The sequence below is a fragment of the Phaenicophaeus curvirostris genome, chromosome 2, assembly GCF_032191515.1.
Source record: "Phaenicophaeus curvirostris isolate KB17595 chromosome 2, BPBGC_Pcur_1.0, whole genome shotgun sequence".
NCBI lineage: Eukaryota > Metazoa > Chordata > Aves > Cuculiformes > Cuculidae > Phaenicophaeus > Phaenicophaeus curvirostris.
This window is the reverse complement of record NC_091393.1, coordinates 32,339,626-32,358,530: the sequence shown is the minus strand read 5'-3', so window position 1 is coordinate 32,358,530 and position 18,905 is coordinate 32,339,626. Positions and strand designations below refer to the sequence as shown.

At 34.3% G+C, this 18,905-nt stretch overlaps 1 protein-coding gene across 2 annotated transcripts in view; it reads right to left on the bottom strand.

Moving 5' to 3' along the window:
• LOC138717798 (glutamate receptor ionotropic, kainate 2) overlaps nt 1–18,905 on the bottom strand; it is a 384,533-nt gene that overhangs the window by 19,153 nt on the left and 346,475 nt on the right. For both annotated transcript variants that reach the window (XM_069851637.1, XM_069851638.1), the window contains exon 14: nt 15,570–15,795. In XM_069851637.1, coding sequence (XP_069707738.1) covers nt 15,570–15,795 — 226 coding nt within the window. The remainder of the gene's footprint in view (nt 1–15,569; nt 15,796–18,905) is intronic.

The following is an 18,905-nucleotide window of genomic DNA, read 5'->3' as shown; positions in this document are numbered from 1 at the left end:
TGATTTGACAGGCTGCTTTCTAATTAAACTCATTTGCATTTTATTTCCACGCTTTCTGCTGATCTAAATATAGTCAGTACTAACTATTCTTCATGTATTATTTATATATTCTAGAGACTAGATTTGGACACGTGCAGTTCTAGTCCATTTGAAAAACTTAAAATTAATTAAGAAGAATTCATAAAGAGAAACCATAAAGCATGGGCCAACCCTATCTACTGTTACTTAAGTTTATGAGGATTGCATTAGAAACATGCAGTTATTAATGACTCAATATTTGTATAACTTACTCTTGGTAATTTGCAAAATTTTGCAAAAATAGCTGTGGATTGGACAGATTACAGGGCCATTAGTGTTTCTACTGCAATATTTGTATTTGTGACACCTTATAATCCTGTCTTAAAAATAGTAATCCCTCTAGTAAAGATCCATGTGGGATGACCAGCATTGCACACTGCTGCTGTGAAATTAAGGATTTAAAACTTTGTATCCATGATAAAGCTAGTAATTAATGCTGTAGTTCTAGTCTTTCTGAATTACTAACAATGTTCTAAATTCATTGATTCATGTATCACAACAAATGAGTACACCCAACAGTCTGATAACTACAAAAAAATTATTTTTAATGTTGTTTATGTTGATTCAAGTAGATATAATGAGAAAAAAAAGAGGCATAATAATGATATTATTTCCTAAGTTTTTTTTTTCTCCTAGATTTTTTTCTGATACAAGCTAATTTTCCCAATCACTCTTACCACATGACTGAAAGATTAATCAAGTCCTTCCATGAGGTGTTCTAAGGAGGCTATGTCCTGGGGTTTGTATTTTTAAAAGTCAGAAATATTTAATTTAACAGAATTTAATCTTCAAAATAAAAAAGTAATATGAAAAAAGAAACTTTCTAAGACTACCAGACTTTGTGTATGAACACATTTGAAAAATATATACACTATGAAGAAAAAAAACAACATGCCATGTGAAGAAATGGGAACTTCACATCTGAACCTTCAATAAAAAGACAAGCAGTTGCAAAAAAAAAAAAATATTAACAATTTGTGCTTGGGGGAAGACTGGAAGGGGGCAGACACAGTGATATTTAAAACTCTATCCCAAAATCAGGATGTAATGTAGTCTTCTGTTGAGTGCTGAGAAAAGAAGGACAGTGCAGAAATATCTGACTTTTCCTTCTTCCTCTCTTTTTGTAATGCCTACTGCTTTCATTTTTCTGTCAGTTGATGAACTATTCCCATGACAAACTGGGAATAAAGGGTCTAAGGAATATAAACTAGGTATTATACGCTGATGCCACTCTAGCTGCTGCTTGCAGGAATGAGAAATTCTGCCAGAAGACTTTTAAGACTTTTTGTTATTGATTATAAAGACCTTAGAGCCTTCCTATCATCAACAAACACAGTAAGGGATGCAGTAATTCCTGCATCCTATTACTTGATTATTAAACTTTAAAATAAAAATGAAAATTTGAATTAAATTTTATTGTCTGAACCTTATTGTACAGAATAAGGTCTCAGAAATACTGCAGAAGTTTTACATGGGTAATTTTTCTTCCTTGAAGTCTCAGTATATAGATATTTATGCATATAATCATATGTTTAATCATAAATTATGAACACATATGCCCTATATATTAAGACTTCACTGCATGCACACTAGTATGTTACGGATCTGGCTGGCCTTGAACATGTTTCCTACTAGATTATGAATAAGTAAAATCTCCTCTCTGACTACTCTTAGGCCTTTACACTCATTCAATGAAATACAAAAGGAGTTGCAGCATTTTGGGACCTGTAGAAATTAATTTAGCCCTAATTAAATAAAAAAATAGTAGCAGCATTCTACTAACTCCTACATTGTGAAATTGTTGAACCAGTAATTTTTTTATGTCATCATTACTGGTGCATTTTATGAAAGGAAATTGCTACAATTTTTCCGGTATTTTGAAATTTGATGACCATTTGACATAGTTGCACGTTACATTTTACTTGCTAGACAAAAAAATCCATTCTGAACACTTCTATATCACTGGTAGTGTCTTTTATTACCTTTGTTTTTATTTTGTTATTAAAAATTCCTAGACTATTCTACTTATCTTGCAACATTATTTCATACTCCATGCACTTGACTTAAGCAAAGGAAAAAGACGGTTAGGAATATGCTATCATATTCAGAACTTAGGTACAAAACTTAGATAATCAAAACCTTCTTCTACTGCTGATATATTTATAGTAAGAAGAAAGTCATGCATCATAAGAGATATATTCCTTTAATATCTAGGTGTTGAAGCTCTTATGTGAATAGTTTATATTGAATAAAGCAACCAGTTCAAGTTCTGTTTTTAACAGTTGAAAGGAAGAAACACTTGAATTCAGCATAGGGGTGTTTGAGTTATGGGTTTTGTTTTGGTTAGACTTTTCTTGTCTTGAGGATTTCATTCATCGTGAGCCCATTTATTCCCGCTGTGGTTACACCAAATTGATCTACCCATCCTAAAACCAGATTGGGTACGTATACATAACCTGTAGTCACAGTCTCACTCCAGCATAGGCATATCTGAAATTTCCATAAGAATGCTGGATAACACCATTTATACTACTGGGAACGGGTGGAATCATGTAAGTCTTGGCATACAGGCATTTCTCTGTTCTTATCCCACAGCTTAACCTCATAAAGAGTTATAGAATAAATGTGCTGTGGCTGGGGATTTGATAGATTTCATAGATTCTTTGGCAGTCAGAGGAAGGAATCAAAACCTCGCAATGAAGAGAAGAGCAATAAATCAAAAGAAAAGGCAATAGGTACTTCAAACTTGACACAGGAGATCCTTTGTGCCAAATCTGGACCTCTGTTTAACTCTAAGTAAATAAGGAAGGCTCATCAATTTTAAAAAAAAAACCAACTAATTTTTAAAAAAGACATTGATGAAAAGATGTTCTTAGTAGCAGAATTAGCCAGTTCCATTAGAAGTGGCCATTGCCCAGGTATTTTTAAGGGTATAGAACAAGCCTGGGATCATTGCATTACACCAGGAGATTGGATGTAGAATCTAAGTGCAGCTTTGATAACAGGTCTTCTTTGTGACATTAAGTGAAACACTATACCCTGTTTCTTAGCTCTTAGTTGTTTAATATTTATGAAATGACCAGACATTATAGCATTCTCACCATTAAGGTACAAATGAATTAATAGCAAAGCATCTCAGACACACAGAATTAAACACACTTCCCAAAAATACTGAAAAGAAAACTGCTATATTAATAAACTTTGACTGGATATAGCTATTTTTAATCTAAAAAGGAGTGAAGTTCTCAGTTTTGCTACCCCAAGAAAGAAGTAAAATTTGTATACTTTTCCTGTGCATTTACAGTAGACATTCATGAGTCTACAGGGCCAGATGGGATCCACCTAAGGGTATTAATGAAGCTCTTGGAGGCCCCTTTCCAACGTCTACCAGCAGTCCTGATTGACAGGGGAAGTTCCACTTGACTGGAAGTTGGCAAATGTTACACCCATTTACAAGAAGAGTCAGAGGGAGGATCCAGGGAACTACAGGACTGTCAGTCTGACCTTGGTGCCAGGGAAGGTCATGGAGCTTCTTGAGTGCTATCACACTTTAATGCACACAAAAAAGAACCAGGTGATCAGACCAAATCAACATGGATTTATGAAAAGCAGGTCCTGCCAAACTAATCTGATTGTCTTCTATGTCTTCTGCTTGAGAAACTGGCTGCCATTGTCCTGGACAGACGTATTTATAATGCCTCTAATAAATAAGAGAAATTGACTCTTTGAGGTTTTCCAGGCAGATTTCTGTCACTTAATTTGATTTACAAGGTTAAAGTGATTACAGAGGCAAGGGGGTCAGTTCTTGGCTGATCTTTGGGAAAAAGAGGCATAGGCTAACTGTATGCATCATATGTACAGTGAGAATAACAAGTCTTAACTATTCCAAGACCACTTAAAATCATTGTCTGTCAGAGTTTCACTCACTGTGCTGTTTGTCTATAAGGCAGCATGATGGACTTAATACCATGACACTAGTCTTTTCATTCACCCTAGCTGGCTTCTGGAGTTCTGTCCTCAACAGTGCGGCTGGATTACAGAGCAAGAACTGAGATGCATTAAGAGCTTTCAAAATTTTAGATTTCTTTTCCATTACAAAGGAGAAAACGAAACTGGAAAGGTGTAAACTGAAAGACAGCCAATAGCTTCTATTTGCCCCTTTTGGATGCAAATAAAAGTCACTGTTCAAAGATAAGTGTCTTGATTCTGTAGTTTTAAAATCTGAGATTCTGTAGTTGAAAAGTCTGAAGTACTTTCATCACTTTCATCAAATTGCTGCATTTCAATACTATGGAAGGCAGAAATTTGGAATTGTCCTCAGGAGATAGTCTAGTCAACACCACCTGCTCAAGCTACAGCATAGTACTCAGGCCTGGTTGTCCAGTTCTGAGTATCTCCGAGGATGGATACTCCACAATATCTCTGGTCAACTTGTAGTGTTAGATCATCCTTACTGTAAAGAAGTTTTTGTGTGGTTTTTTTTTTTTTTCCTGTCACATTTAAATGGAATGTATTTTATTTCAGTTTGTGACTGATGCCTTTGTCTACTTGCTGGTTGTCAATCTGACTAAATTCTAACTCTGCCTTCATTATTTTCCCTCATCAAGTACTTCTATGTATTGACTGATTTTCCCCCTAAGCTGCCTTCTCTTCTTCAGGCTGAACAGTCCCAGCTCCACCAGCCTCTCTTGTAACCTTCAGAAAGGCTGGAACCTTAAAGCATTGTAGTTAAGCTGCAGGGCACTGAGTGGATGGATACTTACTCAGTAACCCTGGATTGCTGGGAAATGAGATCCCACTTAACAGGCAGTGAAAAAGGAACACTTAGCCAGGAACTACAAGAGACAAAATAAACAGATGATGCTGAAGCTTTTTCAGATCAAAAATGCCCGAACCCATGCATTCACCATGTGCTGGGATGAAATGCACTGGCTTGTTTCTAATTAAGGGCAACATGTCAGGATAGAAAACTCTTAAATTTGCAAATGAGTCTTTGACAATGCAATACATATGCATGGTCCTAAACACTGTAACATCAACACTGAAGTTTTAACAATGCCTTTGCTTCAGTTACGTCTGCTCAGTAAATTCCTACTAGAAACTGCTTCTCTAAGGCAGAATCTGCTCACAACAGCTACCAGATGTTAAGTGTTTTGGCAATTCTTTATTGATATAAAGCTCAGTCTCAGCATGGATCTCAGTGCTTCAATATGTTCATACATCTGAGGTAGCTGTAGAAACTAGTTCTTTGATCAAATAAGTTAGCCACACATTCTTACATTGCAGCAACAATAAAGTGCTCATGCAGTTGAAATTCTCAAATTAGTTCCAACACATGGTTTGACCTGCATAAAAATAAGTAATTTGCATATATTTTTGTGCATTATGTTCAACTAATGAAGACAAATGTATTAATATGGTTTAGTTACAGAAGAAGTGAAGCTCAGCACTTTTATGCATGTAAAAGTGATGAATATTACAGTTCAAATTATATGAAGGATTAGAGATTAAGTGCAGACAAGGAAAAGAAAAAGGCCTTGTGTTGGTAAATGGTTTCCTATTTTTTCCTATAAGACAGATCTGTTTATATGCCTAATGTCCAATAAGTAGTAAAAAAAATGTTCATATTATTATAGAATCATAGAATAACCAGGTTGGAAGAGACCCACCAGATCAAGTCCAACCATTCCTATCAAACACTAAACCATGCCCCTTAGCACCTCGTCCACCTGTGCCTTAAACACCTCCAGGGAAGGTGAATCAACCACCTCCCTGGGCAGCCTGTTCCAGTGCCCAATGACCCTTTCTGTAAAAAATTTTTTCCTAACGTCTAGCCTAAACCTCCCCTGGTGGAGCTTGAGGCCATTTCCTGTTGTTCTGTCCCCTGTCACTTGGGAGAAGAGGCCAGCACCCTCCTCTCTACAACCTCCTTTCAGGTAGTTGTAGAGAGCAATGAGGTCTCCCCTCAGCCTCCTCTTCTCCAGGCTAACAACCCCAGCTCTCTCAGCCGCTCCTCATAAGGCCTGTTCTCCAGCCCCTTCACCAGCTTCGTTGCTCTTCTCTGGACTCGCTCCAGAGCCTCAACACCCTTCTTGTGGTGAGGGGCCATTTGTATGGTCTGAAGATAATAAGTGGCTTCAAGAGAACTAAGGTCTTAAGAATAAAACCAAGTGATTGATTAGAAAGGATTTTTATTGTTATTTTTTTCTGTAGTGCTTTCAATTTTGAATAGGCAGGAGAAAGTTTATGCTTTTAGTGCTGAAGTTCAAAGTGCAAAAATTGCAAACTTTTCATTACATTTATTATTTAAAATTACCTAAGACTGTAGAATATATATAGATAAACACTTATACATGTTTCCTAAATAGGCAGAGTGCTGGTCTGCAATATGGAAATTTTTCTCCAGGGGCAGTACTTTACAGAAGGTAATAGACAAGGTTAGCTCAGGTATTCGCAGTGTCCCACACAATATAAACAGAACATAACAGCAAGAGACTGAAATCTCAGCAATGATTGATTGAATTGAAAGCCAGTTTTGACTGTTGAGTTTAGTACTCTACAAAGGGAATCCAGGAATATATTTTAATCAATTCAAATTTTAAACTTCTGATCTTTGCAGAATCTTCAGATGTGTCAGATTTGGTTTCAGTCAAGTATATTGTTAAAAATTTTGGAGAGTAAATTAATATATCATTTACCTGTTGTTTATTTAACTTTTGGAACTGTCTGCTTTTTGAAATAATTCATACTCTAATGCTTTTACATAACTATATTTACACATAGGTGTGTGAAAAGTATACATGTTCAGCTTACCAATCAGTGTCAGACACAACTGAGTTACTTATAAGAGTAGAAGCAAAGCAAGATTTCACTAACCATATCTGTGGAGCCTAGGATGTTCTTTTTCTTTCATTTCTCCATATAAGGCAACATACAATTCAGAAAATTGGGCAATATTGTATAAGGGAAACATTTTGGAAAAAATCCTGCCTTGTTTCTCCTGGAAAAAAAATTCTAGAATTATGTTCTGCATTGATCACTGACTGTTAAAGGTACAAATTAACTGAGAGGAATGTGTCAGTCATGCTCAGCACCAGTCATTGTGCTCAATGTCATAGTTTTCTAGTCTTGCCTGTGATTTAAGGTAAGTTTTTAAAACATGCTTCTTCAATGTCTCCTTTTCACTTTGGTAGAGACATGAAAAAAGAAAGATGTTAGGAGAGAAAGCAAACCTAGGAACGAGTGTGTAGCTTCAGAGAGTATGGAATATTGATAAACTCCAAGCAGTTATTTTTGAAGGGATCCTATGGATTTTTTTGTTTTTCCTTTAAAAAGAGAGCATTTAATACAAGATAGTGTTTTAATTTCTTGTATCTCTCTTACTATCCTATTGTTCTTTGATTCTTAACCTAGACTTCCAGGAGAAAAGACAAAAAAGAAAAAATTGAAGAGGCATGGATGTGAAGGTGGAGTAGACTGTACTGCTCAAAGTTCTGCAAAGTTTGAGAAAGAAAGAATAAGAGGCATGGGGAAAAAAACCCAAAAACACATGGTAAACTCACTCTGACAACTCCTCCCTGCCCCACAACTACTTACTTCTGTTAAATTATAGCTGTTTTATTTCTGCCAATGATACATACATTACAGCTTTTTGCAGCTATCAGAAAACAAGGAAAACATTGTCTTCTGACTCAGTCTAACAACTGCCTATGCAGAAATCCCATTTCCCCTTTTGTATTCCAGTTTGTTTTCTATTACTGTTCCCTTCATACCGTAACTAGTTTTCATCCAGTCTCATTTACATTTACGTAGTTAAACATGAAATAAATTAGTTTTATGAAAAAGATGAACAGTATTCTACCAGTTTAGGCCACTAAACCAGCTCCTATAGCTGTTGGTTTTCACAAAATGCAGCAGACGTATGCAACTTTAAAATGACAATGAAGCTTCAGTCTTAGTTTCTTATTTAGGTATGTTATAGATAGAAATGTCTCCCCTCAAGTTTGGGGAGGAAGTGGTGGTGTATGTTTTCACGTTTATTTTTGTTGTTGTTGTTTGTTTGTTTTAAATAACTGTTCCAGTTCCCAGAATCAGATAAAAAAATATTAGCCCTGTTGGTTCTAACAGACATAAATTAAAAATAGTGGAACAGACTGAAAATCTATATGTCTTTGTGTACCTGTGCAGGAACTTTAAAGAGCACCACATAGAATGGAAGCATCAGGCACTGTATAAATATGGAATGATTCCTAATGTCCAGCCTGAAGCTCCCCTCGTTTTGAGTCATCCTCATGTGTCCAATCACTGGACATGAGGAAAAGGAGGCTACTACTTCCCTTACTACTGCTTCTTCTCAGGAAGCAGTAATGAAGTCACCCCTCAACCTCCTTTTCTCAAAACTAGCCAAACTCTGTGTCCTCGGCCACTCCTCATAGGACATTCCTTTCAGCCTTTCTCCAGCTTTGCTGCCTTCCTCTGGATTCAAGTACCTTAATATCCTTCTTAAATTGTGGGGCCCAGAACTCATCATTATGATACTCATCTGTATCATAATCTACTCCTTTCAGAAGAATCTACAGCTGCAGGCTAATCACACTATAGTTTTCATTTAACCAGAACATAAAGAATAGACTGTCCCCTACTGGGCAATTGTACCTTCAATTTAAGATTAATATTTAGGTAATTTCTTGTAAATGGGAGGGTTTTACTCATACTTTAATACCTGTTAAACTGGAATTAATTTTATCACATTTATAAGTAGCACCCAGAGAAGCAAAAATTTCTAGCGCTACTATGTTCTGAATACATAATAGCATAATAGATACCTTTAGTAGAAAACATTCAAGGCATCTTTTTAAATTTGGATGCAGTTCATGTTCTAAGTGTAGAAACTGCTTAACAAAACAGTTAATTCAGATATACAAAGGTAGAATTCAGGGCTTCGTTCTTTTAAAAGCCAGACAAAATGTAGGAAACAATACCTTACATGTCTATAGGATGATGAAACATTATTCTTACATTTACAAAGTGTTTACTACAATTTTATCTGCTTTTTATCTTACAGACAAGCTTCAAAGGTAAACTAATTTTTAGATGATTATAAAACCATGGTACAAATCTCTGTCTGAAATGATAAATGTGGCAATGTAGGAGTCTGAATGAATTTTAAGAGGAGAGTAAAGGCTATTTTGAGATCATATTCATGATACATTTTTTCAAATTCTGTTTCGTATTTAGGAAATAAGAGTCATATATTTGTTCATAGTTTTGCTACATTGAGTTTTAATCTTTGAAATTATAAGCATCTATGGAAAGCTTTTGTTCTTATGTAATGTATATTCCATACTGTACCTTTATTTAAAGTTTTCTATATTTATGAACATGCACTTAAATAAAAATAACAAGTAATTAAGTCTTTTGTAAAATACCTGCATTGGGAACACAGTCAGGTCAGTTAAAAGAATTTAGTATTATAAAATAAAAACTTTTACTGCGAATATTTTTTCTACGTCACTCCCTAGAGACAGAACAGACAAAATTAATCAGCTGAACCCATATAGTGTTATTGGATACAACATGATAATTAAGTGTTCTATGTTTGCTGATTAAATTATTTGTTTAAATTCTATTTGGATCCAACTGCCTATCACTGGGCTAGGTAGAATACTATTCTACTATATTTATTACTAGCTTAAATATAAATAATTCATTAAGTCGTATTTCTAGAGAAGATATGAAATAGTAGATCATAAATTATTGCCTGAAAACGTTCTTTTTTCTGCAGTGAAATCTTTAATTTAAGGGACTGGAGTGTGAAGCACTCTTTCAACAGTCTATGTCTGATGAAATTATATGAATACTACTGTCTTCAAAATGTGCTTACTCCAAACATTTTAAGTACATGCTACACAGCTGACTGAAATCCCAAAAAAAAAGAAAGCTAACTTGACTCTGGCTGTGATTTGTCAAAAATAAAATATTTGAATGACTAAGTGAAGAAATGTTAAGATTAACTGCATTGCGCAACAGTATCTAACTGAATTTCTGTGCACCGTGATCTACACATTACATTGACTGGTCAAATAGACATTTTGGAAATCATAAATGAATGGGCCATATTCTGAGATACTTGAAGAACAATGTACTGTGAAAAGTTATTTTTTTCTCTAAAACAGATATGTTTGTACACAAAGACATTTTATTTCATATTTCATTAGAATTTAAAGAAAAAGGACCACTAAAAATGGCACCTCTGAATGAATAGAACAGGAGAGCCTTGAAATCTTAATTCATCTTTTGAACTTAAGTGAATGTACTGGTATCTGGGACTTGCAGCCAATGCATCTCTGGTGGAATTATTATTATATTAATTTTGTGAAAATATACACTTTACAGATATGTTTTATGTATGTACATGAACAAATTTTGATACCCGGATCTGTTTTACTATTTTAAGTTATTGCAGCTTTATGTAATGGGTAGTTCCATAAGACTCAAGTTGACAATTGAACATTGGTAGCTTTATCCACTTGGTATTTTGACCTCAAAATACATTGATTAAATTTCATTCATATCCTGGGAGTTGTATTTTATCCCCACGTACAACAGTCTCCATGTAGTAGCAGGAGTGCACGGTTTTTAACAGTTTTTAAATTAACAATTAAATATTAAAGATCTGAGCCTCAATCCCTTTCAGCATCATTTATTTTTTTAGGGCATTTTGACAGCCCATCAATATGGAAAGATAGGACACAAACATGACATACTGTAGTAGGAAAAGTCATGTTTTGATCACAGCAAAGGAAAAGTAAATCAAAAAAACTAGGAAAAGTGAAGAGAGTTTTAACAGAGACAGCTCACTATGGAATGGGAGGTGGTATGCTGTCCAACGTGCTGAAGAGAAAGAGGAATTTGGAAAATAAATAAGAACCCAAAGGCACCCTAAAGACATGAAGATTTGTTGCTTCCCAAGAGATTGTTCCAAATATGTTTCTTCCAATTAGAGAGTTAAAATTAAAAAAAAAAAAAAAAGGTGAAAAGGAGCTTTTCAGAACACTAAGGTCTTTATATGAGTGCAGAGAAGCTAAATTTCAAACCTTTCTTGTCGTTTGCTTCACTCTAACAATTCTGTTAATATATATGGAAATTATGGAAAGAAGATATTTCTATAATATTATTGGTTTTTACCATTTGTTGACTGTAGCGAAGTCATATTAACTGTGTTTCAGTACGGCATTAACCGTATATTGCTGGATAGACTAGGTTTACTTGAAAAAAGTAACAATTTATGCTTGATACGGCAACCATAAGCATGTGGAAGGAATCCTGTACAAAGGTAAATCTATCCTAACTAGGATTTGTTCCAGAACAACACAAAATTTAAACACCTTTATCATGCATGATGAAGAAATGAAACACTTAAAACTAGTGGAGGAGTTGAGTAATGCCTTATAGGATTTATAAACAAAAGCAGAAGTTGTTCTGCATACCCAAAGGGTCTGTTCTCTCTCCTTCCACCCCATTCCCTTTGTTCATTTGTTTTCTCTGCCTTTTCTCTGATTTTCTCTCTTTCTCTTTCTTCTTTTCTCCCTTGAATATTGATCTTGGGTGATGAAGTGTATGCCCACACAAAGCCAAATTCCAGTCACAAAAAGAAATATGTATGTATCTCTAATAGATAATTTAACATGATACATATTTGCATATTTATTATTAGAAATAACCTACATGGCATATTGCAAACTTTATGCATGTTAACAAAAGTTGTCCTGTCTACCATATTCATTGATGAAGAGCTGGCAGGACTGGCAAACCATGCCTCCTAATAGTGCATGCCAGGGTAAAGCAAGTGCAAATTCCTGGCATCTGGAGCTTCATACTTGAATAAAAAGAATATATGTGCTCTAGCAAAGCAAGTGTTACATTCTTGGCTACAAATCTATAAACAAAGTTGCAAAGATTGAAAATAACACAAAAAATAACTCAACATCAATGACCAATAGGTTCTCCCTTATCTGCTCCAGATTATCAGGTGCAGTCAAACTTCTCATCCCATGTCTGTTCTTCCCTTCTCTTTTTACTGTAAATTATTTTTTTAGCTTAGCACCAAAGATTTCTGACTGAAAATTATGCCTATAGAAGGCTGTTACCTTAGCTTATAAACACGTATCAAATCCACTATCTCTAGTTTATTTTTCAGGTCTTTGAGTTTCAAATGTGATATATTAAAGAAAGCTAACAGCAAGATATTGTAGAATCCTGCCTTACATATTTTGTTGACATTAATTGTTGACACTGATCCTACTTTGTGCCAAAAGTACGGCCTTTCCGTTTTCCTTCATCCAGGTTACATTTTAGCAATCTAAGCTTTGTTCACTTCATTAATACTTTTAAAAAGTTTAAAATAATCACATTAACTCAGATTTTGCTTATACAGTGTGTATGGAAGGAGTTGATACTTATACATTGCATGAGCTGCTGGGTTTTTTCTCCTCACCTTGTGCAACTTACTTTCTCTGAATTTATAACTTTTACATTGTGAGCAGAAAGCTTTTACTTTAGTAGTCTAAGCTGGGGCTATAATTGAAAGGTTGTATTTTCCAAGTGATTATGCTATGATAAACTACTCTGATAGCATATTTTCTGTCAGGAAGGCTTTTAGCTCTTCTGCTTGTAGTTACATAGACTCAGGAAAATTATGTTCTCACTATTATTCTATTAGCCTTCAAGATGAACAAGATATGTTACACCTACTTCCTTTGATGTTCTCCAAAACTAGCTATATCCATCCTACTGTATTCAACATAAGGCCTATAATGAAAGTATTCTAAAAATTTGATCTTATGTGCAAATATTTCTGCAACTTCAAGACAATATTCTGGGAGATAAATGGATATTTTTGTAAAATTTAGGAGGTGGCATCTATATTTTTCAGACATCATGCCTCCAATACTAATATTTCTGCACTTTTTCACTCAGAGATATGTTGCTTCCTAAACAGACACAAGTAGCAACAAATGCTTTGTTTATTAAACCATTACACCCCAGTTGCTCAAACACTTGAAAAATTATTCTTTTAGGATAATTAACTCTAAAAAGATATAATTGCCTATCTGTTAACTTCTTCCATAATCATTAAATAATGATGAAATCTACTTCTGTAGATTTAACCACGTCTAAGTACTTTGAAAGATTCTGGAATTATTTTTCTCTGTAGAAATTAGATTAGCCATAATGCATGTGTTTATTTTGTATTATCCACTGATCTGTGAGATTTTTGAGCTTCAATAAAGCAATATATTTAACAAAATTGTTCTAACAGGCACTATGGATATGCTTTGTAACTTTTCCTCTTAAAAGTATGTGTGAACTATGCTTTGTTGTAGCAGAGACTACCCAATTTCTTTCTTCTTAGACTGTGCGGTCAATACACAGGAAGCCAAACTTTTATAAATATTAGTTCTCTGGATAGTTTTTTACAGATACTGCCTAAATATGGGTTTAGTCTCTTATTCTCAGCTATTCTAGGAAAGCTCCAGATGCTGTTTTACTGTACCTTCATTTCAACTGTGGAAACCTTTTCTTTGTGTCTTATTTTGAGTTCCATTATATTCCCTTTTATGAAGGACTTATCTTTTTTACAGAATTTACTTCAACTTCTTTTGCTAAGTTGAGCATTGTTTCAAGTCTTATTTTACTTTCTTCTGTGATCTTGGACTCTTGCAGCTATGTTTTCTGTTTTATTTCATCTTGATTTGAGAGAATTGTCAGCTTACTGATCCCTTTGCACAAAACTATTATTTCTCTTGACACCAATAATTTGTTATTACTTGGCATCTTGAAGATGAATAAAAACTGAGCAATATCTTTGGTATGAGTTGAAGTCAGTGACAGAATAAAGTATGCATATTGCCTGTTCTCCCCAAGCAAGGTAGGGGCTGAAGACAAAAATGTTGCTTGCTTACTTGCTTCCTTGCCTCTTTGGATCCAATACTTCTTCCTCCAAACTTTATCTATAGAAGTCTGTTTCTGGCTTTATCATTGCTTTTCATCTGCTTTCTTGGAGATCTGTGATGCTTCTCTGATTTACGCATAATCAATATCATTTATAAAATAGCCTGATCTCTCCAATTCCAATCAACTTTGGCACTTTCATGAGCACTTAGATTTTTAGGGCATGTTTCAGATGGTTCACAAAGTTTGTGTGCAGCTTATTCAAGGACTTTAAATTGTTTCTAAGACATAACTTTCACTATACTAAACCTAAAGAAGATGGTTTTCACCCTCAGAATAACAGAAGGTGTGTACATATCAGAAGATACAGAATGTCAAAAAGAGCAGCAGAAAGCCCAGTCCCTTCTCTCACTTTTATGTCTAGAGAACATATTCAGCAATATACCACACCAAAATAGAAGAGTAGAAAAATTTTATATGGATTAAAACTAGATTCTCAACAACAAGCTGTTCAAAGACAAAATGAACAGAATCATAATTTCTGTAGCACATGCTATTTCATCATTAATTACTAAACTAATGAAAATTATGAAGATATCATTGAAGTTGCAGTGAATATGTACAACATATAGGGAAATTGGTTCCAAAGGAAAGACCTGTTCGAGAAAAATATAAAACGTATTTACATCATCACAAAGTGATAAATTCTTCTTAAAAAGAAGTTAAAGAAAATATTGGTCTTGCAAAGAAGTCAGCAAAACAATCTTACAATATTAAGTAGGATCATTTTGCAGTATTTTCTTTCTTCCACATCATTTCTTATTCCCATCTCTTCTGAAATCTAAAGCCACATCCTCAGCTCATGTCCATCAAAAATCATTATAGTTAGTGGGAACTCAGCACCTCAGTGCTTGCTAAATCCCATCATGTGAATTCTAGCAGTCAAACTGTGGTCTGTAGTTAGCTTTTAATCTTGCAACTAAAGTTTTGTTTCCAGTCAAGAACATCTGACCTGGAAAATATTTACTGGATTGGATTTGCTTTGCAAAAATATGTTCCACAAGGTTAATTCAATCTTTTGTCTGTGGATTATACATGGCATGGTATGGAATCATTCCTCTTCTTTTAAGAATTCCAGTGATGAATAGCTCAGTATGGAAGCACTACCCTTATTTGTTAATGCAAGTCTTGTAACACTAGCATCTCATTCTCTAAAAAGATCAACTTTTTAAAAACAATTTTATATAAAATAAAGTGCTGTGAAAAGTACTTGTTGAACATATGGAAGGCACAATGCAAGAGAAACATGTCACATGAAAACATCCAAATTTTATAAAATAACTATATTTTTCTGTTTTGAAAATTCAATAAAATCCATAAATCTTAATAACATATGTAAAGTTTCCCCAGGTGAGAAAAAGAGAATAAGAAAAAATGTTAGCAATGTAGAGAAAACAATAGTCTATCAGAGCTTTTCTGTGCTATTGCAGCAACCAAGATTAATGAACAAAGAGCAAATGGTTGACATTATCACCTACCCATGGGAGTTCCAACGCCATAACCTTTTGAGTCTATCAGGCCTCCAATCTGTGTTAGGTTACAGTTCCGCTGTGTGACAAACTCAATGGTTGTTGACTCCATTAAAAATGCATAATCAGAGGTAAGTACGCGCTGGATACCTTCTTCATTACTTTTGACAAGTACTGACTGCCTCCTGCTACTCATGAAGGCCCACATCTTGTCGTAAGTGGAGATTTTGGATTTCTGAAAGACAAATATTTGATGCAGTATGAATGAGAGTAATATGCTTGTAAGAGCGAAAAGAGATTCTCAGTCTGCATATTGCTCTCTGATAGTATTTTAGCATGTCAGATTTTACCAGGGGTACCTTTCCTCTTATCTGTACCTCTCATCTTGTTTTGATAAATTAAACCAGTTAGACAGATTCTCAAGAAAACACACAATATCTGTTGTTTATCTGCTTTTTGTTCTTAATATGCTTTTTAATAAGTATTTCACTGTAACTAAGTTCATCAACAATGTTAGTGAGTGCCATAGGAGAACCTGTGTATTCTGGCACATTTTAAATTGTCACTCTTAATCACTCAGCTATTCCTGAGTGATTTTGAAAACCTAATACACAATGTGGCAACCTGAAGTACTCAAAGCATTTAAAGATGGCAATATATGGAGAAAAGAGCTGTGAGGGAGAGGGCAGCAAATACTTTATCTGTAAAAAATAATTGGAGAGAAATATTATGTAAGAGATAGTATCATACTCTGGTCACAATAATACTAACTTGTCATTCAGAAATTGACTACTAAAAGTCCTAAACATGTGTGTGTATTTTTTGCTTTGATATTCCCAGAATGCAAAGAACTGTTGTGATAGGAAAAGAGAGACAGTAGTTTGACACAAAGGAGATATATAGTACTTTGACACAAAGTGATGCTGTGTGACTATGGAGGAGTTGCTTCCTTTCCTTCACCTCAGTTTCTTTTTCAAAAAAAATATTACCTTCCCTTATCATTGTAAAACACAGTGCATAAGAGATCATAAACACTGGATAAACTGAAGGTATTAGAAGTTACTAAATATTTTATATTACAATTTACTCAACTTTTTAATAAGTATCAAAAATGTTCAGTCAGGTTAAATATTTCCCAGTAAATAAAATGTAGAAATACAGCATGAGAACTAGCATAATCAAGCATAATCAGACTTTTTAACTAGACTTTCATCTTTTAATATCAGCCTTTAATATAACTCTGCTGTCAGCTCTGGTGCAGATACTAAACAAAGATTGGCACTACAAACATTTCTGAAGTTCACCTGACTGGCAGTCATAAATTCTGCCCCAGAGGAGAATTATCAGTGTATGTGGAAAAAAAGAACATTTATTTAGAAAAAAGATTACTTTTTCCCCCTGCTGAGATACAATTCAAGAGTTGTTTCACTTTGCCTGGAGACTTAGCAAACCAAACATTTGAACTACTTCTAGTGTTAATGCTTACAAAACTGAAAAATTTTTGGACTCTGCATGAACACCTTGATAGTTTACTGTACATAGTCTGTGGTGGATTACAGAAGATTTTAGTAACAATAAAAGGGAAAATTATTTTTCTTCAGAATATATTATGAACACATGAAATGTAGAAGACCAAACTGATAAGGACTCTCCTCATGGGGTTTGTTTTGAAAATCAAATAATTCTTTCAAGCATTTCATACTGCTCTGTAGCATAAGGAACTTTATGCAAGAGCACATCAGCTCTGAATCTAAACTACTATGTAATAAAGAAACGATAGAAAATATATGTTTTTCAATATTTGTAAAATTTTACCAACATCCTGTATTTAATTCTTTTGACATACAATTTTTACCCCAGGACACAAAACATACATTTTAGCTACTATAAATAATCTGAGTGATATAAAACATTAGAATAAAAAAGAATTTTAGTAAACTACTAGATACACATTGCTGACACATGCTGCAGGGGAAAAAAAAGAAAATTCCAAATGGGCTATAATATATAATAAACAAAGAATGAATACATGAACTTCTATATTTCTGTTAAAAAAAAGTAAATGCCAGGATGAAAATAAGTTTGTAAGGGAAATGGTTTAGCTCTGCTCAAGGATTAAAGAGCAAGAAAAAAATACAATATCCTCTAAAGAACAGAATACTCATATTACAGTGACTGATTCAAGCAGGTGTGATGAAGCCACAACTATTATTGAAAAGGAAGGAACAAAGGTCACCAACAAAAACACAAAAAGCTCCTGAATAGGGTAGCTTGCTTACTGGAGTAATTAAACAAAAAAAAGTAATTAGAAGTCCTTACATAACTAGTGAGACTTCAGAAGATAACACAAAGCCTAGAACATCCATGCACATGGCTCACCATTGTGAAGATAACAAAAGTAATGAAAGTTCACAATGATCTCTTAGTTTCCTCATACAAGCAGAGTACTACAATGTTTTTGCATGGTTTTTTTCCACCCCTAAAACCTAAAAGTCAAAACTGAAATGTTGCCAAGAAAAACAGCCAATCTACTTGTTACCACTACATCCTAAACAGTGTTTAAAAAGTATATAGTATGCATTATGGGAATTCTTTTAGGTACAACAGAGAATGTATTATCTGAAAATAAAAACCCAACATTTGATTCAGGAAAATACAATGACAAATGATTTTCCTCTGTGTTTGGCAAACTGCTCAAGAATCTCACATGACTAAAATGAAGAAGCCAGAGCAATCAAAAGCATCAGGAGCCCATTGACATTGAACTAAAGAGAATGACACTCCAATATGTACATATTGCTCCTTGTGTTTATGACTGTGTCATTCATACTGATAGAAGCAGATGCTACAATTTATTTTCTTCTTTCACTGTGTGTAAATCAATGATAGAAGCAGATGCTACAATTTATTTCCTTCTTTCACTGTGTGCAAATCAATCTAGTTAATCAACTTACATACACCATCAATGTATTATTTTATCTGGATTAGTTTACCATAGTTTTTCATCTAACTGGAAATCACTGTTTGGAAACGCAACTTTGCTCAAGACCAACTGGAAATGATGTCTGTATAAGATAACTTGTGCTTTGTCACCTTAGAATTTCACTGGAATAAAAAAGAGAAACCAGAAAGATGGAAATGAAAAGGTTAAACAAACCAATAAATTAATCTACTAGGTGCATAAAAGGTAACTTTCACGATGACGTTCAGATGATACTGCCAATTACATACTCAGTGTTCATAAATTAAAGATTACTGCAGATAACCATGCATGTCAGGGATCACAAAAGGAAGCTTGACAAGGCCTCTAAGTTACTCTGATTCTGTGTACAAATATAAGGCTGG